At 36.1% G+C, this 25,320-nt stretch overlaps 4 protein-coding genes and 1 long non-coding RNA gene across 14 annotated transcripts in view; all 5 read right to left on the minus strand.

Annotated features, from left to right (window-relative positions):
- LOC105171649 (40S ribosomal protein S15) lies at positions 2,171–4,132 on the minus strand. Its single transcript, XM_011092832.2, has 4 exons — positions 4,025–4,132; positions 3,786–3,931; positions 3,084–3,141; positions 2,171–2,607 (listed from the first exon to the last, which is right to left on the minus strand). The coding sequence occupies exons 1-4, from the start codon at positions 4,025–4,027 to the stop codon at positions 2,359–2,361; spliced, it is 456 nt and encodes a 151-aa protein (XP_011091134.1). The 5' UTR covers positions 4,028–4,132; the 3' UTR covers positions 2,171–2,358.
- On the minus strand, positions 5,469–9,358 carry LOC105171650. Its single transcript, XM_011092833.2, has 8 exons — positions 9,087–9,358; positions 8,576–8,799; positions 8,381–8,439; positions 7,335–7,556; positions 7,085–7,214; positions 6,566–6,879; positions 6,293–6,437; positions 5,469–6,014 (listed from the first exon to the last, which is right to left on the minus strand). The coding sequence occupies exons 1-8, from the start codon at positions 9,202–9,204 to the stop codon at positions 5,775–5,777; spliced, it is 1,452 nt and encodes a 483-aa protein (XP_011091135.1). The 5' UTR covers positions 9,205–9,358; the 3' UTR covers positions 5,469–5,774.
- On the minus strand, positions 11,409–16,479 carry LOC105171651. Of its 5 annotated transcripts, none has more exons than XM_011092837.2 (7): positions 16,135–16,479; positions 15,065–15,426; positions 14,813–14,959; positions 12,518–14,630; positions 12,211–12,326; positions 12,003–12,127; positions 11,409–11,818 (listed from the first exon to the last, which is right to left on the minus strand). In XM_011092837.2, the coding sequence occupies exons 2-7, from the start codon at positions 15,321–15,323 to the stop codon at positions 11,711–11,713; spliced, it is 2,868 nt and encodes a 955-aa protein (XP_011091139.1). In that variant the 5' UTR covers positions 15,324–15,426; positions 16,135–16,479; the 3' UTR covers positions 11,409–11,710. The 5 variants fall into 5 exon arrangements, with proteins under 5 accessions (XP_011091139.1, XP_011091138.1, XP_011091136.1 ...); XM_011092836.2 differs by having other exon boundaries at positions 15,065–15,464; XM_011092834.2 differs by having other exon boundaries at positions 15,065–15,505.
- LOC110012733 lies at positions 21,441–22,222 on the minus strand. The gene is made up of 2 exons (XR_002287934.1): positions 22,020–22,222; positions 21,441–21,788 (listed from the first exon to the last, which is right to left on the minus strand). It is a non-coding gene; the product is annotated as an uncharacterized LOC110012733 (long non-coding RNA).
- Positions 23,735–25,320, minus strand: part of LOC105171652 (protein WVD2-like 3) — a 4,454-nt gene continuing 2,868 nt past the window's right edge. For 3 of the 6 annotated variants that reach the window (XM_011092844.2, XM_011092842.2, XM_011092845.2), the window contains exons 4-7: positions 25,176–25,263; positions 25,000–25,071; positions 24,613–24,723; positions 23,926–24,455 (exon numbers count right to left, since the gene is read on the minus strand). In XM_011092844.2, the coding sequence (XP_011091146.1) occupies positions 24,183–24,455; positions 24,613–24,723; positions 25,000–25,071; positions 25,176–25,263 (544 nt within the window). In that variant the 3' untranslated portion in view covers positions 23,926–24,182. Of the gene's footprint in view, positions 23,895–23,925; positions 24,456–24,612; positions 24,724–24,999; positions 25,072–25,175; positions 25,264–25,320 lie in introns of those variants that run through there. The other 3 variants (XM_020697080.1, XM_020697081.1, XM_020697082.1) reach the window with 3 other exon arrangements.

Raw genomic sequence — 25,320 nt, forward strand, 5'->3', positions numbered from 1 at the left:
ACAACTTTGATTTAATATACATTTTCTAGCTAGTAGCTGTCATATACAAGATAAAACTGCAGATGTTCTTGAGAATTAATCACTATCCATAAAGTCATTTGTTTACAGACGTGCAGAGGCAAAGAAACAGTGAGCGATACAAGTATTTAAAGGAAAATGTCTTCAGGACTAGAGAAAATCGTCTCCTTCCCTCTTTCCAGGGAAGGAAATGATAGACATGAAGATTGATCATAAAACAGAACATCAAGTTAAGCCAATGCAAATAATCTCTCTACTAGAGCCATCACCAACTATTTTACCAGCCTAGTTTTGGCAAGAAAAGAATGAAGCAAATGCAATTGGACTAATGGGGCACGTGGTTGGTGCCCATCAGGCGGTGCTCAAATAACTGAGATAGGATATCAATTAAGGAAAGTCATTTCTCAGACTATAAAGAAATTAAACCAACGGTAAAGCAAAACTAGCATATTTATGCAATGCCCTCATTGGGAATTATTCCAAAATCACTACACTTTTTCTGTCAGGCTTATTAATATCAAGAAATTATCCGGTGAATAATTTTTCATTAGATAACAACTATCAACCGTAGTCTTCATCGTTTGCAAGGTTCTCCCGGAAAAGATGACATTACTCTGCTTCCTGATATAACATTTATTATATATAATTTGCAACATCATTCAAAGTCCCCGAAGCAAGAAGTCTCAAGCCACTGCTATGGTACTGACACCTACTCCATCTATGTGCCAACAATGATCAAACTGAGATCCAATCAAAGATCAAGATTCATATTTCTCAAGTGATTACATCCATCAACTGACTAGGACCCTAAAAGAATCAAAGTCTTGTACACTCAGTGAAGCCAACAGTAAATAGCCTAGGGAAGGAAATACACAATCATCTCACAGAATCAGTAAGAACAAATTACCCATCCCAGGAACGATAAAACTTTAGGCATTAAAATTTATTACTGCCCAAAAAAAGGAAATAAGGAGAGAAACTTGTTAGGGTTGCCACAAGCAATAGGCGATACTTGGTCTTCAGTAACTGATGCTACGAATTACAAAAAACACAGAGAAAGGCTAAGGAAAGAGACACCCAGAATAGAGGAAAAGTAGTAAAGGTAAAGACCCAGTTTCAAGAATTGAAGAAAAGGCGCAAAGATTCAACCTTGCAAGAAAGTATTAGGCGCAACGCACGCACGCACATGCATTCAGAGAAGTCAAGACAGTAAAAATTGAACAACAGGTGAATGTAGAAGAGGGAAATCTAATGAGTGTCGACCTGAAGAATGCGAACTGTAAAATTTTCGGCTGCTCTCTCTATAACTCCTGGAAACCTGCCCCGTCTGTGTGCGTGGTGCCTTCTTGTCTTCTGGGCCGGAAAAGGGTGTTTTATTTTGTACAAAGCATCATCAGTCTTGGCCCTTGTGGGTGGTTCATTGTTCAAACCCCCACCCACTCGACGGGGGAAGAAAAGGAAAAAGAAAAAAAGAACCACACAGTGACGTAATAAAGCTATGCAAAGGGAATTACCCCATTTTTGGGGGTTGAATAGTAATGTTATAATGATTGAGAGGGGTTTGTTTTGAATTTTGAGAAAAGAGAGATGTGCATTTGCTTTGTGAATGGTGGTCAGGTCTCTTCTCTTCTGCTGTTCATTTTTAGTCTGGCCCTGGTCGGTCTTCACTCTTCAGTGTTTGACATCCATTAATTTCTTCTCCCTATGTAACCCCCACAATATTTTCAATTTTTATTGTATAGATACAATGTCAAGAAATTCTTTAGATATTATTTACGCCAAAAAACAATATTTCACTTACAGAATCATGCATCATCATCATTTACCTGCCCAATACTCGAGAATCACTTGAATCATATTCGTCTGAACAAGGGTATAATTTTACAACTGAACAAAGACTTAACTGTTGTCTTTCATCAAATAAAACATGGTAGCTATATATATATATGTGATATCTGAGCTCCACTTGTAAAGAGTAACCATATGATGGTTTTTCAAATAGACAGGAGTCAGGACAGCTTTTTTCCCTGATTTGTGTTTCATACATCAATGTCTCATCCTAGCACAAAATTGGCAGCATGATAGTGTTAATCTCTTGACCAGTATTAACACAAGCTAAGCAATCAAAACATAAGCCTAAGTAACACCAGAGTGTGAAATATAAACCTCTTTCCATTAAGTGAATCAAAATAATTATCCATCAGCAAAACTTTTCAAAACTAGTTGTCTCTCAACTAAAATTCCAGCATCTAAGAAACAAAACTAACAAAACCACGCAAGAAATAAAACTTGAGGATCCGGACATTCATCTTTCCCCTGGTATTCTTGAACTTCGGTTGCTCACTTCAGAGGAATGAACCTTGAAGAGTGGGTGGCACCAATACCAGGTCTTCCGTGTTTGACTGGTTTGTATGAGATTGAGAACTCAGCAAGATAGTGCCCAATCATTTCAGGCTTGATCTCAACTGGGTTGAAGGTCTTGCCATTGTACACACCAAGTACACTTCCAATCATCTCAGGTACAATGATCATGTTGCGCAGGTGGGTTCTGACTAATGCAGGCTTCTCACCTGGTGGAGCCTCGCGTTTCTACAAATTTACAATGTAAAACCATAAATTATAACTAGAAGATAGAAAACCATTTGTCACCAATCATAATGAAAAGCAAGTAGCAAGTCAATCTAACATTATGGAGTAGAAGGAACCATCTACGCTAAACAAGCTACTAAAATCAAGTTAGTAATATAGAAAGAAATATTTTATAAGCCAAGATTCAATTGCAACAGACATAACTTTGGGATGTGCATGTCAATCCGTATTCCCTCAATATTTATTAGCCAAAAGACAGTTCTGCAAGAATTCATTATCTGGTACTTGTCAATAACAATTCCTAAAATTTCATGAATGACAAATGCTTAAAACAGCAACTATCAAGTCACTAAGGAACATCTAACAATTGTCCAGCTCGGACAAACAAATATAACATGCAATGAGATAAGGTCGAAAAGGAAGAAAACAAATTGGCTGAATATTATAAGACACAATTCACTGTCTTGATCACTTACAGCCTTGCGTAGCTTCTTAATTAAAGCCATTGGCTTCCTCTTCAACCCTCTCTGGAACCTGCCCATTTCATCATGCAAATGAGAGAGAATGCAAATGTCAGATGATCCTTACATTCAAGAACACAATACACCAAGCTACTGGCTGAACAGCACAGCCACACAATCAATCTTGTCATACGCTATAAGAAACCAACTTAGTTACACCTTGAAAATGCACAATAATCGTGTCTAAGGCATAAAACAAGCAAGATTCATCATCACAATCACACATTGCAGAAATCAATAATACTTGTAGAAAAGCACCTTATGTAAAATTAAGGCTTTGCCATCCATTAAATCTACTTTAAGTAGTGCCTATTCAACTGCGCAACTGACTGATAATAGCTATAGCTAGTAGTTGAACTCTTCAGCGCACAACACCAAAGAGATCACACATAATTACATCCTATTCAATGTACTGGACAGGTATAATACAAACGCTTGCAACCAATACAAGCACAGAATTCAAATACCAAAAAGACAGCCAAAAAGTGCTATAGAAAAATTCAATATTGCACCTCATATTACATTCCGTCCGATTCACTACCCATGCGTTAGTTCAGTAAAGAATACTTATAAACAGAGGGGGGGATAAGAAAAAGACGAAATCGTATCCAAAAACATAAAATCAACCGTGTTAAAAAAGAAGAATATAGTACTTACCTTCTTCTGGGACGCGCATTGAAGAGCTTGACGAGTTCCTCGGTTGACATATCAAGAAGTGCATCAAGATCGACGCCCCTGTAGCTGAACTTCTTGAACGTCCTCTTCTTAGGCTGTCCCGCCGCCACATCTGCGTCGACGTCCGCCTGAAAATTCACAAAAACACATAGAGACAGGAAAATAAGACGAGCGTGTTCGACGTATCACAGAAAAGTGATATAATCTTGAAAATAACCTACCATTGTTGTTGCTGCTGAGGCTGGTAGAGATGGTTGTTAAGTGAAAATCTCCGCGGCTAGGGTTTCTTGGTTAAGGAGATTGAGAATGAAATGGGCGGATTCTTATATAGGAAGTTTAGGGCAATTGGATGATAATGGGCTCGGCCCAACTTTTCAGCCCATAAGAGAGCCCTAATATTTCTTGAATTTGTGTCTTATAAGACAAGCCCAATAGATATTAACCCTTCTTAAATAAAATCGAATTTAGAACCCAATAAATTATCTATTTACATAAATTATTTTTATATTAGGCAAAATTACAAAAATCGTTCACGACAAATAAAAATAGAAGTAGTTTGTATGATGATGTTGATATTTTTTAGGGGTATATGTATAATTTTTTAAAAAAATAGGGGTAGTTTGTGTAAATATATGTGAACATTTCTGATTTTATATGTGTAATTATTTAAAATACATGAATAATTTGTATAAATATAATGTAATTATCCATGAATTTATAGGAAATCATGTCAAAATTAAATTCAAATAATTGAACTTATACATTTTACCCTTCATATATCTTTCACACTATACATTTTTTAAATTTAGAGTTCTTGAATCTTTGATAAAAAATTTTGAATGAAATAATTCAACACCAAAGATATAATCTATATATGAGGTTGGCTCTTAGAAAAAATGTAAACTTCTATGCATTTTAATCAACTTTTCATCTTATTTCTTCTATGGGATTTTTTTTTAAACACCTTAATTTTCGATAATCATTTTGCCCTTTTCAATTTTAGAATATACCGTTTCTACGATCGGTCAAATTAAGATAAATCGCATAGAGGGTGCGTACGTCAAACGGCTAGTTCCGAGAGAGATAAATTGTATTTAACCCTCTAATATTCATACTCAAGTCATATGAGATGTGTAATTTTTTATGATTATATATATATATATATATTTGTCGTGGTTGATAACTAATATTTCGAAATTATTGATTAAAATTTGATGATCCATTATTAATAATTAATATATGACATATTAAATATTTTATAATGTACTCCCTTTATACCTAATCTTTTGTTCCTATTTCTTTTTGGTTTTCCTTCTTATGAATGTCCCAAAATAGCCAATTTCCTAACACGAAATCCCTTTTCCCAAAATTGCAACATCATTCAAAATAGGGATTACTTGTAAAATTTCATCCTCTAATTAAATGGAATACATAAATTTGGATTATTTTTATTATATAAAATGATTCAATCAATGTCAAAGTTGCAAAACCTGGGTAAGAACTAATGTTCGTTGTTACTTTGACACGCTTGTAATTGTTTTTATTTAAGACTTAGGCCAATTAAATGACCTTCTCTCCTAATTTTCGTTTAATCCTTTCTCCAAATTGAAAATATTTCGCCATAATTGAATATGGCCAGACCAAATCAAGAAAAATAACAAATCATACGAAAAATATATTACAAACCGATTCGATCAAATATAACCTGGACAATAATTTTCTGTCCAAATCTTGATTTCCTACAAAGCTCATTGCCCATGTCGCAACAAATGTTACCAAAATCAGGCAAACCCAAAAGATACACTGACAGTCCTTTCCTTTTGGCTCAATCTGTTTGCAACATTTTATTTGCACTTTGAAAGCCACATAAGAGTGCTATTAGCACTGAGCTCAGAACATGCAGCAAAGTTAGCTCCAGACAGAAATGATCAAAGATTCAGGTTAAAAAGAACTTGACAGTGCCTAATCTAATTAAGCAACAGGGATTTCAATTTTCATGACTGCAGTTTTGAGCTCCAGCTGAAGACTTGCCCTCGTAGAAAGCAAGACTACATCATTCCAAACTGAGCCAGGCTCGTGTATCTGATCCGGCCCTTTGTAGAGCTCGTATACCGACTCTGCTTCATCGTTCAAATTGCTTACTGATTCTAAGCATTTGATTTCGTCGGGATCGACCAACAGGTTGCTGTCTCCGTCTTTCCATGCAATCAACTGTGCATACACGAAATGCGATAGGAATAATGAACTCAATCATATAGAACAATGTGATTGATAGCTCTATAGATTTATGAAATGATTCTGAGTGGCCCCACTGCAGCCCCATGTTGGATGAAACTAGGGACTTTAGCAGCACATAAGCCTAAGGCTCCGTTGTCAGTGTTGAGGTGCATTTTCAGTACAAAACAATGCAGCTCTGGTCAGAACGGACAATAACTCAACAGAGCTTCTACATTAGGAATAGAAAGAAGTTTGGAGTTGTTTAACTTTACCCTGGGTGGACCTCCTGGGGCGTTTGTGCAGTATAGCCTAGCATTATCCACAAGCTGAGAGTATCTTGGAAATGAACTAGCAAATCTCTTGTGGGATTTCAACTGAGCCTTCACTCTCACTGCCCTTCCCATGTGTATTGCTCTCCTGCAACCAGATTGCAACGTAGTTATTCATGTTTCCCAACGACCACCCGAGTCCTTAATGAGATTTCTTTCAACTAAAATCTTGTAAAGGAGCTGCTTGATGTCATATGAGCTTGGCTGCAACCTTACCTTATACCTCTGACAACAGCAAGGTAAGCATCACAAACAACTCCAACCAACTCAATCCTGTATGGTTTCCTGACGGTAGCCTCTTCTCCCTCGTCTTCCACCTGAACCCAATAGTTCTCGGTTATGGTGCCATCCTCCGCAACCTTGTAGCCTTCTCCCATCCGGTACCGGTGCTTGTGCACATTTCTTGCCATAGCTATTGTCTGCTCCACAAACGGCTCCCACGACAGGGTGCCGTCCATGATCACATCACGTCCTTCATTGAGCGCAGTTACCAGGAGGGATGATGCAGCATCGGTCGATGATTGGTGCACCTACCACAATCCGGTCATGCTAAATAAGGGATCTAAGGATTAAGACCAAATACAGTGTAGACCGGGTTAAATGATTCTGTTCTTCACTAAAACAATGATCCAGGTACAGATGTGCATTCTATGTACTTCCGAAAGCTTTGAGATTGCAATATAACCATATCACATAGTATAACATTGACTTTTGCATAGGAAACAGAGACATTACAAGTTCAGCAGTTTGAAGCATGTCTTGATGATGCCCTCGTGAGCTGAGGGCTCGGTAGATAACATCTGTCTCCTTGAAAGCATCAGCCTCGACAACCACAGCATTCGCTGCTGCTCCTGACCAAAATGATCTGCCACATTCCCAAACATCCGACGTCAAGACAACTCAACCTCGTTTCCACTTCATGTTACAAGAATAACCATAAACTAGACTGAATACTTCAGCCTTTTAATTTCATGTTGGGACTTACTCTTTCATGATGTCTTTTAGGACAGTACTCTTACCGGCCCCCATGCCGCCACCCATAAGGAGGAGCACTGGAGATCGTTCGCTTAGAGCCGCCGGCACCATCACGTCTGAATGATTTAATGCTTCATTTCCTTTAGTCCCAATTGCTTTCATCTCCTCTACAAGTGTGGAGAACAATCTTTTCACTTTGAGGTCCTTTGTTATTTTCTCGAACCTTTGTTTCCTAGAACAATGTTGTTAGAAACAAGTGATCAGCTACACATTGGTTATTATCTCGTCCAAATTAAATATCGACGCCTGCACAAAAAAGAGCCCTCATAATTTTGCAGCATCGAATAAACAGTTGCCTAAAAATTGATAGAGACTACCAAATGATACCGTGGGAAATTCTAACTCCAACCACATTTAGTCAAACCTGAATCAATTACATGGTAAGTGCAATACACTGATTGTGTGATTGGTGTACAATTCAAGAATTGTAAATATATCACACTTGATATATGACTAGTTTGATTTGATCGAACCTAATTTGGATAAAAATTCCTACTAACGCGGTATCATGTCAAGTTTATGGGCAAGACTCTCTCTTTAACATAAAAACAAGAACAAAGAATACAATTATTGGAGCAGCTGAGGTTTGTTGTAAACTTCCCCCCGGTAAGGATAAGCACAAATTGGGGAAATAAGTGGAGTGTTAAAGATCTTTTGTCCTACTTTCGTACCCATATCACACTCACGCATTAATAATATATATGATACCAATATATATGTGACATAAGACTATGACTGAAGATCTACACTCTGCATTATTATTACACTTACAAAAGAAATTGGATGCAACACGCCGTATCCATCCAAAAACTTCACATTCTACCCACACTAGCTAATTCAACACTCCAGAATACTGCTCCTTTTGTTATATCTATAAATTCTAACTCAGTTGGTAAAATTGATTATAACTTCAAATTCTACTAATATGTAAGAATTAGTAATTGAAATTTATAACGTAATTGGAACCAATTCACTGGTCAAAACAAAACTTCTCACCTTGTAGCTGCCATCACTAAATCCTTGAGCCTTTTTTGTTCAGAATCAACACTCAATACCTGCAAAATTTAACACCCTTTAACATTTTTTTAATAATAAAAAAAATCTTGAAAATCCTAACATAATATCTTCACTTTATTTTCTTTTTTCTTAAATTCAAAAAAATAAAAATAATAATTAAAAAAAAGAATGGACCTGAGTGATGATGAGAGGGGCTTGAGACCAATGAAAGGCAAAGTAGGCAAGAATGCATCTCTCAAATTCTTCAACCAATTTGACAAATAAAGCCTCAGCGTTTGGGTGATTGGCTAAGTACTCATATATCTTACCATCAACACCTTTCGACCTCTTCAAGTACTCATATCCCAACTTTATTAATTCCGGGCACTCACTTTCATCTTCAAATCCCATTTGCCTTGCTGCCAAATTCAAATTCCCAATATTCTTTCATAATTATACACACCCAACTTCCCCAAAATTACAGTTACATACTCTTATTTTAAGGGTGTTTGTGCAAATTTTTAATATTAAACATGGTCTAGTTATAATCACAATTATTGTCAACGAGTGTAATTGTAATTTTACAAAATAGATAGGGTGTCTGTGTATTTAAACTTAACTTCAGGGGTGGCCATATAATTCACCCTTATTATTAATTAAATGGACAGATACACGTACACAGTACATTTAGTTACCTACGACATACCAAGATAATGGGAAAACCTCTCGATTTTTCCGACGCGGCCGGACTCCGTCCGGTCCAAGAGCGGAGCAAGGTGGTTGTCAGCTCCCGAGGACTTCGACTTGCGGTGGCGGAAATGCATGACGACGGCGGAGATCACCCCGATGGAGGTTGCAGCAGCTACGTGTGCAAGAACAATCTTGCCAAAACCGTGTAGATCTACACCAAAAAGATTTTCATTACTTCGTACCTTCTTCTATCTACACACACCCCATATATATATATATATATATATATATATTGGGTTTTTTAGTGTGTTTATGTGTTTTTGTGTGTGCATATACACAGAGACACATGTATATATGCACATACATATTATTTGGGTGAGTCTGAGACGTGCAGTGAGTAGTTTGATGTGGTGTGGATGAAAGATGATATAGTACATATTGATTCCTCACAGGAAGATGATACAGTACATCGTGTGGGTCAACGTTTCCATGTTGTAATAAAAAAAAATATATATATATAAATATATACACACGCAATCACAAATATATATATATATTATATGGTATATTATGATTAAAAAAAATGCATGAATTATTTGGCCACAAATGTCCCATTTCTCGTCCCAATCTAAAGAGTAGGAGAATTGTTTTTTTTTTTCTTTTTAAATAATGTGTGAAAATATTAGATATTTTGGGCGAGGATGTGGAAAATGGGGATGCATCACAAAAGTTACGGGTGTATAACCAAATTAAGATGAAAACAGTGTTTTTGTTTTTTAATTGCTTAAATGAAGTTGATTTTAATTAAAAGTTATAAATAATTTTTTATTAATTTTTACAATTTAATGATATAATTAGAAATATTAAATAATTTTTAAATATCCAAAGTTTAAGTTATTTTATTTCAAATACACTCTGACTTTTATTATTGTCTAACTTTTATGGTCTTTTCATAAATAAGTCAAAATTCATGTACACATCATTTGCACCTTTTTTGTCTTCTTTTCTTGGAATATTTCTATTTTTTAAATTTCTACTCATAACTATTTATTACAAGCACTCTTCACTTTTTCTTTAATTTTGAATTTCTATTTTTGTTTTTTGTCAAAACTACACGTTCTTGCAAATATTTGTTTAAGTGAATGTAATAACAACGAGTCCAGAAAAATCATATAACACAATACATAAAAAAAAATAAAAAAATAGACTCTTGAAATAATAATTAATGAACCTACAAAAACTGAGGTAAATTAATAAAATATTATCACCTAATTATTTTGAAAAATATTAAAACAAAAGAAGGAATAATTAATATCATGATATAAATGTTGAAGCTAATAATTTTTAATTCTTCATTCTCATGTATGTGTGGGTGGGGGTACCCACTGAATTATTATCTATCTTACTATTTTTATTTAATCCAAACAACCATAAAATTAATTTCTTAATCCACTTTTCTTGTAAATTATTCTTTGGAATTCGGCCAAATTAAAATGGGTTAGGCCAAGGGAACAAATTAAAATGACTTGACCAGCTACTAATCGCTATATTTTATTATTATTGGGGAACATTTAATATTCTTTCTATATATTATTTTGTTGGGTAGATTTGAATGAGGTAATGAAGACAAGCACTAAATTCCCATTCACCAATTTTTATTTATTTATTCACCACTAAGTATTACGGCTTGGTGATTCGGGCCTAAATGTTGCCACATGAACCACGTGGATTAAAGATTTTGTCAAGATAATGGTTTTTATCTTTATTTTTATTACTTTATGTTTATCTTTTAATGAATTAGAATTTTAATTTTTGATGGACTCATATGATTTTGAATATGTCGAACCGAACATTTCGTCTAAAAATTTAAACTGTTGAAAAAAAAATCATTTCACATTAAAATCTTAATAAATGAGATTCGAACTTAAGATCTCTTATTTAACTGCCTCTAATAATATGTCAAATGAATAGTGTCATTGTATACCAATCGCACGACAAGTGTATTATACTTACCATATAATTACTTTAAATTTGATCGAGTCAGATCCAAACTAAAATGGGGTTAAGTGTGAGGAGAATTTTTGAAGGAGAAATAAGCGTAATTCAATTTTTTTTTAGAGAAAAATATAATTTTATATTTTTAGAGGAGGTTTAAATATAATTAACCAATAAATATAATTCTTGATAACAGAAACATTTAAAATCCATTGACTCAGATTTTTTTTTTTTGAGTTAATTGAATAAAATCTCAATGATTGAATACACTTTGTTCGGGCAGGTGGGGTTGAGCAATCTGTGCTCAAAGGTTCACGGGAAAATTTCCCAACAAATTCAAGAATGCTGTCCAGAAGTAAAGACAAAAACAGCTTCATCAACATCAGCGGTCATCATCGAGAATTCTTACCATCCCTAAGTTGTAACCATTATTACTCAACAAAACTATGCACATGAATACCACTCATGTCCATGCCATTCTGGACAAAAGAATCAATAACATAACAGACTCTGTTTTTATCTCAAAATTTCGTTGTCGGAACGAAAGGGAAGAGCATACCTCATACGGTGCTTCTGGCAATGTGCCTGCACAAGCTAGACATACGCATGAGTGTTGCGTGTGCGATGGAAAGAAGACGAATAAAACTAAAAACCTAGACGTTTTCTGTCAATGAGTTTCGAGTTCAACTCATGTAAAGAAGGCATCTGGCCACCGTTGTTCACTATTCTGATCCACCATGCCTTGATCTCGTCCTGCATAACAAGTTTGAGAAGTTCGGTTGAATTGATATATAAACATGTCGATACGAAGATGAAGCTTTGACAGTTGTGCATGAACAGAGACGTAATCATCGTGTCGAGTTTTCAAGAATACGACAGCCATTTTTAGTTGAAGTGACCTCTTTAGAGTATCAGAGAGAGTTGATAAGAAACCAACCTCCAGAAAGTCATGGTTGGACACGTACTGACTCCCTACTGACGATTTGATCCCTCCAACGTCTACAAAGATAGAGTTCTTGGACGTGCAGTGAATAGTCGCTGCCGTATCCCCTATTGATCCATCTCAAAAGAAACACAAAGAGAAGGATGTTTACAAATATAAGCAGCTTTAGCTGTTTGGATTTTATACTTTAAACAAAAAGTACCTGTTATGCGAGCAACATAGTAACCTGTCCCACCTAATCCTGCTTCCCACTGTGCAAGCCGCAAACGCAGGAAAAAACCATTTAAATGCGGCAAAGAGATGTTGGAACTCATCCATCTGTGAGCACAAGCATAGGAGCTGGATCAGATATTGATCAGCAGATATTCAAGAATGGAATCAGATGTCAAGAACAAGCAGCCAGAACGAGTATCTGAAAATTCTTCTTCATTCAGATATTCATAATGAATTATTAAAAGTCTCAAAAACAACTTCATCATCATTTGGTGTTTCTGGAAAATCTTTCATACCTCAGAATATCAGCACGAGACATCTGCAGTTTCCTTATCGCATGAAATATCTCCTCCGGAACAGCTGCACTCCGTGCATTAATGAAATTACATGGTGAAGAGTTCTGTTTGTCTTTCAAATCATTTTCTGAATTCAGTGCCGTACTCTTTTGATATTCATTTGAAGAATCCAGGCATGGTTTGCTACTGCTGCAAGCCATGACACGAGCAGCAACTTGCTTATTATCATCATTTTCTCTGCCAGGATGGCTCGTCTCATTGTCAGCACAAAGCTGCAGATAGCAAGCATTGTACCGACTAATGACACCACCATTCCGTTCTGATTGTATATGCCTATGTGATGACACCAAGGGACAAGAAATCGCCCAGTGACCGGACTGAAAGCATCTGATGCATAAACAAGGAGATTCTGGCACCCTATCAAATGAACTAATCTTTACTAGGAGATCGTTGAGCTCAGTATCAGTTAACTCGGGGCATTTACGCAAATCATGGTCACTTTGGCCACAAAAAAAACATGTCAGGGTGGAAGTTGAAGATTTTCTTTTTTCCGATGGATGTTTAATGTGCTTGATGGCATCCAATCGCTTTGCAAACACAGACGTCATTGCCTCTGAACTTCTAAGTTCTGGAGAAAGTTGGACAGGACTCAGTTTATTAATGGGCTTAAGATCAAACGATGAATCAGATGTAGCTGCAATTCTCTGCATCTCTCGTCCAGAAGCATGAACATGGTCGTCAGAGGAATTGCCCCTAGCCTCAGAAGTCTTCTGATCAATAGAGAAAACATTAGTTATCCGACTACTAAGTTTAGCCTTTGGGGGTGCCATAGAGCAAGCACCAGCTTCTTGAGTAATCTGGTTGCAGTTTTCTAAAGTAGATGTTTTTGTATAAAGGCGAGTAATCCACAAGCTGGCAGGAGGATTACTTTTTTCAGGCATACAATTCGCCAGTGGGGTGTTAAGACATCTATGCTCTGCAGTGCTATTCAGCACGACGTCTGTAGCTTTATTTTCCGCTGAGCTCGTACCACAAGCATATGAAGTGCAAGCAAAATCTGCAGAGAAGATCCACGGCTTACTGTTTCTTGATATATGTTGACTTACTTCTTTTTCAGATAAAATAATCTGCTTGCAAGAGTTATCATTGTTTCCGTCACATGATTGTGGAAGATTCTCGATCGACTTCTTACCAGCCACCATAAGTTCTTTAGACTCTTCTGTGGAAGAATGATCCTTCTGCACTACAGAGTTAGACATCTTTGCGTTTCGACAATACAAGGACTGAAACATAGTTTCGAACCCCATACTTGGGCTCTCACAATCATGTTTCTTCTTGTCCTGATGATAACTGCCAAAATCATCATTGGAAAGAGCAAGTGGAAAAGACCCTTCTTTACTAGAATCTGAGAGACACTTTACCATGTTCGATATCCAATTTGTAAAAGAGCTATCATGTCTGGCAATGGATGTAGAATCATGACATTCTTGTACTTGCTTTTTCATCCTTTTGCTCCCAACAAGCTGTTCTTGATCATAACTATGTCTTTTTACGGGTTTCGAGAATAATCCAGTGCTGTTACAACTTTCCACGCTCTCATTGCTGTCATCCCCATCATTTGATGATCTCCCATAGTCATAGATACCTCCATCAGATAGTGCTTTCTCTTTCCCCTTGTCCTGATACAAATCAATCCTGCTATTCGTAGGAGATCTGACAACAGGAAGAGAGCTCTCCCCCAGAGGCCTTGCTTCGTGTAAAATGTGAGCTGCCTCAGCGAGACGGCACGAGTCATTTTCAGCTGACGACTTCGTTTTCAGAAAATGGCGACCAGATATAGAAACAGGGATCCTGGTTTTATTCTTGTTCACGTCTCCAGAAGCCGATGTTACTTCCTCATCTGATTCCTCTCGGGCTTGCAAATTTGGAAGGGAACAAGCAAGAGGCTCCGAACGAAGGGGAACGGCTAAGCGCATTATATCACTGCTACTAGTGTTGAATTCCAAACGATGACTCTTGCAGCGAGTTCTTCTGCTAAGCTTACCAGAGAATCCCCTGTTCATGGCCTTGTCGATTTTACCGTCAACTGTCCCTTCTGCTAAATTATCCTGCTCTGCAGAAAACCAACAGCCGGATTAGATGCAATGACAAGAAAGGGCCATAAACTAACAAAACCATGATTTCCTTATTTTCTTTTCGGCATAGATCTTGAAGGTCAGTATAAAGTGAAAACAAATTTTAATACTGGAACAACATACAATAGCATAGCAACAAGATAGACAAAGGACGATATACCAGAATGTTTCTTGCTGCTTTCTGCAATATCAGCAATTTGGACATTACGTGAACTCGACAAATCCTCCTCTCCATTGTCCTCGCCCTTTTCCACCTTATTTGCATCGCTCCTTCCAGCATCTTCTTCCATTTTGCGTTTGCTCCCGCCTAAACAACAGTTCACACGATTTTCATACAGAAAAAAGCTCTCAGTCAGCAACGAAAGAAGACAATACAAGAAAGGAGTTAATGAAACAAGAAATAACATAGTACCATCACACTGTCCATGAATTGCATTTAACTTATCATCGACAGCTTCATTATCCCCATTCTCCTTGGATCTCATACTCTCTGACATCGAAAGATCCTTTACTCTTGGTCCTGCATCCCACATGTTGTCAGGCATGCTTGAATCTGCACATTTGAGGCTCAAACCGTTGCGTGGCGACCAAACTAATTCAGATAGAGGATCATATGCTGCAAACGCCATCTTGATACTTGAGGTTGCATTTCCACCTGCACCTGCTACCATCCAACCATGTCTCTTCACTGTAATTTGTCAAACCCAAAGCAAGTCCTAGATCAACGTCCTCGTCATTTGTATTTGTCATCAGCAACCTCTGTAACTATACATCCTGGATTTCAGGAATAACCCGTAAATTGCTTTCGTGACCTGGATATCCGAAATAGAGAACCATATTTTTCAAACACAACCTAGTAAAAAATGAAGAAAATCAAGATTTAACACGACCGTCTTGCAATAAGACCTGCAACTAATAACTCAAGCATACAGAAGAGAAGGAAAATGCAGAGAGGAATCACAACGATAAATCAATAAGACTTTGTTTCTCGATGCGCTTGATCTCAACTACAATAAAACTTGTATATCGTGAGTCTGGATGAGCAAACACCCTTCAGCCAATTCAGATGCAATCCACCAGCTCTATTTAGAAACTAATGACGAAAGCTCTATCTTTATTCTAGAAATCCAGAGGCTACCTTTGACTCAGAATATTACAGGCTTGAAGTAACAAACTAACAGAGCCCAATCATGATATCTAAATTTGGCGAAAAAAAGTGATTTCTTGAATTTCAGACATACATCTTAGGATGTCTTACTTCTCAAACTCTTGATCCCTCCATTTCTCTAAAAAAACCCAAAATTTAGAGTGTCCTGTTTATAAAGGTACTCAGATCTGTAGTCCCATATCCTTGCATACAGTTGTTGTGAAACAACTTAGCAAAAATATATGTCAAAACAAGAGTATTATTACCAATTAACAACAGTTATTCAACAGAAACATACCCATTTAAAGTAAGCAAAAATTGATAGTCCCACATACCTTTTTAATCCTCAATTCATTGCAGTTGGATCAAACCACTGTTTCTCTCTCTTTCTCTCTCTCTAATGCACAAAGTTTTATCAACAACACCATCAACATAGTGACTACATTAATCCAAGAAAGAAAGATTGTAAAAGAACTGCACCCCATATCACAAAAGCAGTTTCAGAAGTCTGCAGTCATTGAAGGCAAAATTCATGCACTAGTGGCTGAGAGGCTGCCACGTGGGCGGCTGCATCCCCAGAAATTCCAAAACTAGTATGAATAGATTCTGTCTGTATTGCAGTACGTATTTTGTACTACGCACATACACACACTCAAACACACGCACACACACGCACACATACTAGTGATAAAAGTACAGAGCTTAAAGATTCTTTAATAATACACAATCAAAGTCATTCACATGAGTACAAAGTAGATTCTTACATTTTTGGTTATGTACGACTAATTAATAAAATGATTAGGGGTTTGGACACAATTATCTATTAATTACTGGGAGGTTGGTGGAATATTATACTACTGTCTTCTTCTTTTAATTATTTGTATGAACGAGGATTTATCTTTTCTTGCAAACGCGTTTTTGACTATGATTAAGAATGTTTTTGGACATAACAGCTACGTCGTGACATTTGGATCTTTCATTGATAGTAGGTTTGTGTTTACTTCCGTCAATAAAATATGCTTTTAAAAAATGGTATAAATACATCTAAATTTTTGTCCAAAGCAAAAAATTATAAAAACCACGTCGAGAAAACTCTAACCTAAATTATATCCATCGCAAGAACCACATCCTAAGATAACCACTTAATGTCATATGAAATATTAATCCATCCCTAGGAAGAAGGTGGACTCAGCATCAAGCACATTCAGTCTTGGAACGTGGTTCTACTTGTTCGAGTACTATGGAACATCCACCGCAAGGCAGACACGTTGTGGGTGCAGTGGGTCAACGGTGTCTACCTTAGAGATGCATCAATCTGGGACTGGCAACCGAAGATGGGAGATTCACCACTCCTTCAACGGCTTGTCGAAATCCGCAACAGGGTGGTCACTGAATTCGGGTCTTCGGAGGCAGCGATTGAGCAGATGACGAGATGGTCCACCCCAAAGGGTCTCCAAACGTCGAAAGCTTATGAGTACTTCAGGCCGAAACTTGCGAGGCATCCTTGGAAAGCAGCTATTTGGAGGCTTTTATCCCGCCGAAGTACTCATTTATCTTGTGGCTTGGCTTGCGCGGTAGACTAGCTACGAGGGACAGACTTGGATTCCTCCAAGAGGAGGATATGTGCTCACTATGCATCAACACCAAGGAATCGGCCAAGCACCTTTTCTTTGAGTGCCCGTTCAGCAACTTCGTTTGGTCACGCATCCGACAATGGCTTGGCATTAACTGGACTATGTCAACCCTTCAAAGTGCGGTCAAGTGGCTCAAGAAGGAGAAAACAGGTTCCTCCGTGCAGAACAAAGCGCGACACCTCGCTTTGGCATGCACGGTGTACACACTTTGGAGGCAGCGCAACGAAGTCATCTTCGAGGGGTCAACGGCCTGTCCCGAGAGGCTTATTAATTTAGTCAAGGTTACATTGTATAGGGTCCTATGGACACTCTTCCCACACGGTTTTGATTGTTCTTAATCTTTAGCGTGGGCTTTTGTATCACCCGGAGTACATTGTAAATATTATTCTTGGTTGAATGAAACTTACATTTCACCAAAAAAAAAAAAATATATTAAGATAGAAAAAATTATACTTGAGATATATAATTATATAATTTTATGTGAACAACTGATTAATTAATCGTGACGTGGTCATATATACTTGGACCATGAAAATACCACCCCACATGAGGTCCGAAACTTTTACTACATAGATAGATTCCCATTTAAATTTCGTGTGAGGGTTGTGGTCCTGAATAATACATAAAATGGTTTGGGGCTATCCATAAAGAATATTTTTGGGGGATCTCTTTCAAGAATATCCATATGGACCATGCAGACAAGACAGCCCACCACCACCACCACCACCACCACCCACCACCAGACATCCACCCCTCCATTTCCATTCATCCTAATTTGGGATCACTTTCACAATTAAGGTTTTGATAATTTATGGTTGATGCTACAATTAGAAGATATATGACTTCGTTTTTGTTCATTTAGTATTTGGAATTGTGCTGGATGCAACATATTTTGACACATACGTTTCAAAAGATGTAACGATAATTAACACACATCTCGTTATAAATACAGGTCAAAAGTTATTGTATTTAGTGCAATGAAATATGCGTAAATCATTATTTCGCTCACGAAAAGATAATACATGTCGGAACCAACTGGCCGACACCTAGTACACGATACTAAGAGGCAACATTTGAAGAAAACATTCATTCACTCATAATTGTATAACAATCCAAACACACAAAGAGAAGAAAGGAAATTTAATTTATATTTACGTCAAGGTTCCATAAGGGAAGTATCAGACCGCCCCAATTTGGGTACACAAAACTCAAGTACATAAAAATCAAAGGTAGTATGTACACAACGTTCTGTAGTGATTTGAAATTAGCAATGCTTTTTCCTACCAGTCCTTTTTGAAGCCCATCAACAAAGGCAATGGCTTTGCAAGCGCCCAACCCTTTCAAACGCACCACAATATAATGCATCCGTTGTGTGAGGGCAAAATATTTTTGTAATCCCATAAAATAAGGATAGAAATTTTTTTGGTATCACAACTATGATAGGTAGCGCTTTTGATTTCATAAAACTCAAAATCAAGTCTTTTTAGTCCCAAAAATATGATTTTTTGCCTTTTTAGTTTCAAAATTACGTTGTCTTTTAAGTCCCAAACAACCCATTTTTAGTCCCAAACCCACAATGTACGGACTTTTTGAAACTAAAAATACGTAATAATGAGTTTCATAGTATTAAAAGCGGCATTTGTCATAATTGTGGTACCAAAACAAATTCTGGCCCTTATTTTATGGGACTAAATAAGCATTTTGCCCGTCATGTAATTAACTCTAATGAAAACCTAACTCATTAAATTTTCTCCCACATTTAGTTATTTTTATACGAATATCAGTCCGCTACTCTAACTTTCGTAAAGGAAAAATAAAACGTCAGAAATCATATTGTACGACTAGATGTTAATTAGCTATAACATATATAGCAAATGTTAGTTTAGAAACAACAGAGCAACTTGTACTGAAATAACTTTGATGGAAGTTATTTTCTGAGATTAGTCAATGCTTCATTTTATTTGAGTAAGAATTTCCATATTTGGACTTAGAATGTAACCATGTGGAATTTGTTTGGTCAAACAAATAGGCTTTCCAGAAGAATGGGTTGGACTTGGAACAATAATTCCTGTATTCTATACCCCTATATTTTATGTTATTATAATATTTTGTTTTTTTTTTCATAATTATTGTAGAGAACCATATATGCATGATAAATTTCATTATATTCGCTTCAAAAATACGAGTATTACAGTCTGCTGCACAAACTAATATCGATTCATTCGAGAGTTGCCCCAACATCAACATTTTAACTCTTAAATCAATCACGAGTTTTGAGTAATTTCAAAAAAGTCAAGAATTTGACGAGCAACGTACTTCCTTTTTTGATTAAGCGACTTGCAATTATTAATTTTTGTTTGCCCTAAATTAAAATTTTATTTATTATTATATAAAGAACAATAGTGGAAACTCATAAACACTTTTGTCAACAAACAACTTCCTTTACAATTGGGTCACTAACTCACAACAAAATTTATCTTTTATATCATCAAATAGACTTTTCTTACCTTCTTAAAAATGAAATATTGGCTGCTTTTTAGGATTTATAGTCAAGTCACAAAAAGCAAACCTAAGGCATTTATTTGAACACACAAAACAATTTTCTTTTTTTTTGGTCCAAATTGTGAACCCTTTTATGAGCACAAGACTGCTTTTTTCTTTCAACATACTCAAGTTGTCTCTTCTCTTCTTTTGACTCTTGTTAATTATGAGCTCTCAGTGTCATCACCAAATATTTTGTGCCCTAATAATGAAGCAATTTTCCAATATGGTTTTCAAGTGCTAAATAATTGTTGCAAAAATCAAGAGTCCCACCATCATCACCAAATGTTTTTCTTTATTTTATTTTTGTGATAGTTACGTCTATACCTCTTGATTTATGATTTATTTTACAGAAATCACTCATATATTTAAAAAATTACGCCTACACTCATAAGGCACGTCAAAATTATTCACATAAATTGACCTTAATTTTTTGAAAAAATATACATATACCCCTTGAAACGTCAACATCTTACACAAACTACCCCAATTATTTTTTTATTGCCATGAGCAATTTCTGTAATTACACAAAAGACAGAGATGGTTTGTGTAAATAGAACATAGAGCAGAGATGTAAATGTAATTATTCCTTTATTTTTTAAAACGAAATTGGTTCCATATTTTTAATCAATATGTTGGATCTTTTGCACTAATTACAATAAATAAAATGCGTCTATCAATATCCTCGACTCATTAATTTGTCAATTCAACATACATAAATCAAATATTATAATAAGAACTTTTTGACTTTTACTTTTTCATATATATATAGACATATAAATGCCTTGATTTATTTAAATTTTCAGGACCTAACAATGTGAAAAAGAATTAGTGAATGGTGTGTAAGGAAAATTATGTCTGTTGTAATAATATTATCTTAATAACTGTAAGAAAGAAATCCAGACAGTAAGCACAAAATCTGTACAAACTTTCACTTTGTAAAAGTTTAAGAAGGGGTCCAATAATCAGGGGAATGTTATGATGGCAGTGTAATGGGTGTAAAGGCTGTAAATTTGTTGAGAAAAAAAAAAACATCCTTCATCTCATGTAATAATAATACTAAAGTAAAAGTTCACAAATCTATATTCTTTGTCACTCTCAACAAGTAAAGTCCAACGGAAAGATGAAACCTTGCTTTGTTTTTGCTTTCCACTCACATTTTCACACCCAACCCCATTACTGTTTTTTCAAATAACTTTGGTGAAAACATTGAAAACATAAACTAAACTATATATATACCAAACATCAAAGATAAATGTGTTAATGTTTGATACTATTACTTTTGGTTTATATTAAAAAAAAAAAAAGAATACATTATAAAGACTCCCCTTAAATTTGGTATAATTATAAATATTTCATACTGTTTGAAAAATTAAAAATACCCTTTTAGAATTAACGACTGTCTAAAATTGTATAATAGGTCGTTGCGATGAAATATTTGTTAGATAGTCGTTAATTCCAGGGGATATTTGTAATTTTTTGAACAACGAGCGGGGATGCCTTTTGTAATTTATCCTATTAAAAAAGATAATTTCTAGCCGGTTCTTTATTAGCCGGAAGCTTGTACTACCATCCAACACGTCAAATAAAGACGAAAGATTTGAGCAACGTACAAGTCCCAAAATCCTCCTTTTACCTAGTTAGGCGGCTTTCGTTCCGGTTGATAACGCACAACATATTACTTGTGCTCTTTCTATCTTTTTCCTTTCTTTTTTCCTATGTCCTTGAGAGATTTCCAGAGCTCAAAACTGAAGCAGTTGGCTGCAGATGATTTACAGTCTTTTCATATATCCTTCTTCCACCAACACCCCTTTCTGAAATATACTCAAATAGACAAATTACAAACAAGAAATTATATCTTATAAATGGTAATCCAGAAGAAGTAATTAGACTACATAGTCTTCAAACTTTGATACAACTTCAAGAATTAAATAATTCAATATCATCAAGTGCCGTAATAGATACACAGACACATACATATATTAAAACAAAAACCATGAGATAATTGAACCAAAAAAGCTTTTGGATTCATCAAGAAAACATACCTTGGACATAGGTCATCAGTTCCAGAAGCTGAGGGGAATGAAGCCTGGTCCGAGATCACTCAACAGAATCTGTATACATACGCACTCAATCACTCAATCAAAGAGCGGTCTCGAACCAGACAGCATTCCCCTCAACATTTCATCACAAAGTACACTTGTGGAGGGTGGGGTGGGGAGGTGTTGTTCGAGAGGACTATGTTCGATTTCTGGTATAGCCATGCATTGATTTTTCATGGGGCCTTTTTATATACGTTGAGGGGGAGAAGAGGGGGCTTTCTTTTTTGACAAGTAGTCCCACTTTTTACACCTTCCCATATCATGCTTTTCACACACAAATATTCATTAAGACAGCATAGTTTGGCATAGTTATCACGCATCCTTAATCCTTTGTAAATCCCAATATTGACTATAGAGAGTGTAAATCAATATTCTATGTTTGGATCCCATAATCCTCTCAAGAACAAGGTTTGTGTATGAGATACTTTCACATTGAAGATTTAATCACACTAGTTTTCCAATTTAATGATTTCTTTTTTCGATAATCCAATTTAAAGATTGTTGAAAGTTAATGACGTAAAACGCGTATATAAAAGATTAATTACGACAACTTTCTCTAAGAATCAGTATGGATTATGGAAATATTTTCACATCTATTTTTTGAGGAAATGAAACATTAATTTCGAGGAAAATTATTGTAAGTAACTTTATGTATGTATGGGTCAAACGCTTATATTGTGGGAACAATGACCTAATCGGAATGCTGTCTATCAACTGCAACATACTCAATAACACAAACTATTTATTAGAGATCAGAGCAGTGAATTTGATTGCTTAATGTGAAATTGCAACTGAAATTATTATGTGAAGGGGTGTTTGTTTTGGCTTTCCCAAATAGGAAAAAGCAGAAAGAGAGAAGTAGGAGTACTTTAATCAATGAAGTCATTGTTCCAGATAAGAGTGATCCAAAGCTTAAACATAAAGGAAATGAACAAATAGGGGTGTGTATGAATGCATTGTGTTGACTCTGCTGAATTCTGGCTTTCCAGTTTTGTCTAAAGTTGATGCACTAATAATCTTGAAAATGATATTTAAAGAGAGAATAATAGATTTGTCGGAAGAATTTCAAACGATTCCATATTACAAAGAATTTAAAATGCTGTAATATCTCAGAAAATAGCTCAAAGTTAGAGTTGAAGAATTTAAAAATTTGTAGTAACATGAAATTATCCTAACAAGTTGAATGGTTTGTTATGAATTCTGTATATTCTAAATCCATCAATCCAAACACAACCTAATAGCTTTTAACTGCTGTGACCAGGTCTTGCATTTGTGGGGTAAGTACAGTATGCAATCTCTACTGAAACAAAAAGGTTTGGCAAACATGTGTATGTAGGGCTGTTGAGCAACCTAACTTCCAAACTGTGGAAAAGTCTTTTTTCCAGTGGTCCCAAACATGTCACAACCTAGTGGCAACCTAGATTGTGAACATGAAATCTCACCTCCACATGTTATGTATTTGAATTGAACTGCTTTTCTTGTGAAAATAATAACATGTATGGTCCCAGGTAGAGCAAAGGAAAAATGCAAGCAACATGTCAATGGGGACAGCCACAGTTTCATATGTGGAAATCAAGCAATTTGCTGAAAGTGAATACTTTGAAGCTGATAATTAAGTGGGAAACAAACATAGTTTCCAAAAACTCCAACAATCTGTCTGAACAAGTTTCCTGCTATTTGGATTAAATACATTGTTCCAAGAAGCCATAAACTGGTGACTAGTGTAAGAAAGTCATTATATACGGATCATTATACCTTAACACTTCAATTGGCTTCGTGTGCTATGAGCATCTTTCTTTTGCGTTTTGTTCATATGACCTAAAATATGACATTAACCACAAATGCTGTATGTAAGACAAAAACGCGTGACTTTCATAATAAAAGGAATGTGATTTACAGCTGGATGGATGTTTTTAGACATGTTTCACTCATGTGGCTTTACACTTCAGGAAATTAATCCGAAAAGAAAAAGAAAAAACACTCGATGGGTTTACTGTGTAAGAATGCATCCAAAGGGAGCAGTCCCAAGGCGAGATCCAGAATATATTATCACTCAACATAAATTAAGTTCTTTCCAGCATCGATTAGATAACTTACAAGGGTTCATCAAGAATGAATAATAATGTCCACACGTTTCTCTCCAATCAGCTTAGGTGCAAAAGCCTCTTGTGTCTCTCTGCCTTGCAGGGTCGCTCCTCTAGGTTTGCAGGCAGCAGTTCTGCTTTGTGTATTGGTCCTAACTTTCCTATTTGTTGGGGAGCTGTCTCTGAAAATCAGAAAACTCTGGTGAGCTTCATGGATTTGCTGGCCTGAACCTTTTGCATCAGTGCAGCTCTTTCGACGGCCCAACTTTGGTGATTTTGCACGAGTTGGAGGTGGCTGACAGTTCAATAGAATATAACACAATCTAAAGATGATCACAAGCACTAATGGGAAATAAATAAATTTTTTCTGTCTTCAACTTTGATAATCTTTTCCTAAAAGTATAACATCTCAAAATTCTTTGGGATAATGAATACATGGAGTAAATCAGCACCTTTTTCAATTCAACCTTGGGTGGCGGTCCCTCATGGTAGAAGCTTGGCATTGGGCTTGCCTTAAATAACAAACTCTTCCTTAGTTGCTTAATTGCTGCTTCTGTCTCTTCCTACAGATATCAAGTGGACAAGTAAGAAACATGCACCTTAGAGAAGGGACTTTGACGTACTTTTACACTTCGTTTAAATTGTTGGAGTTGGAGATAAGCTATTTTTTAAGTTGTTCTGGTGGATTTGAAATCTATTTAATATGAATTCATTTGAAATCCTTCCACCAAATCTTCTCTCAAATCCAACTCCTATACCAAGGTAACCTTGGGGTAGGTGTGAGTATTGAACTTCATACTTATAGTCGTTTCAACCATTTGTATAACAGTGTGATGTACCTTTGTCCTAGCCTCAGATTGAGTTTTCTCAGCCTCCAATGCTTGATGTTTCTCCTCTAATTTTGAGTAGAACTGGAGTAGATGAGAATAGTTAAATGAAGAAAACAGAAATACGGAATCTATTTCAGCTTAATATGAAGAAATCTCGACTGCAAAACAATATGATTGAACAATACCTCCTTCCTTCTCTCGGCGCGTTCACTGCTCTTAAACACCGGGGCTGATGCAACAGTTACCTTGGTCTTTCTTATTGAAGCCGCAGTTCTTTGATAGTTGATGAAAACTCATATTAAGCAGTCACAATGAACGGTAAAGAGCCTT

The sequence above is a fragment of the Sesamum indicum genome, linkage group LG10 (genome assembly GCF_000512975.1).
Source record: "Sesamum indicum cultivar Zhongzhi No. 13 linkage group LG10, S_indicum_v1.0, whole genome shotgun sequence".
NCBI classification, from domain to species: Eukaryota; Viridiplantae; Streptophyta; class Magnoliopsida; order Lamiales; family Pedaliaceae; genus Sesamum; species Sesamum indicum.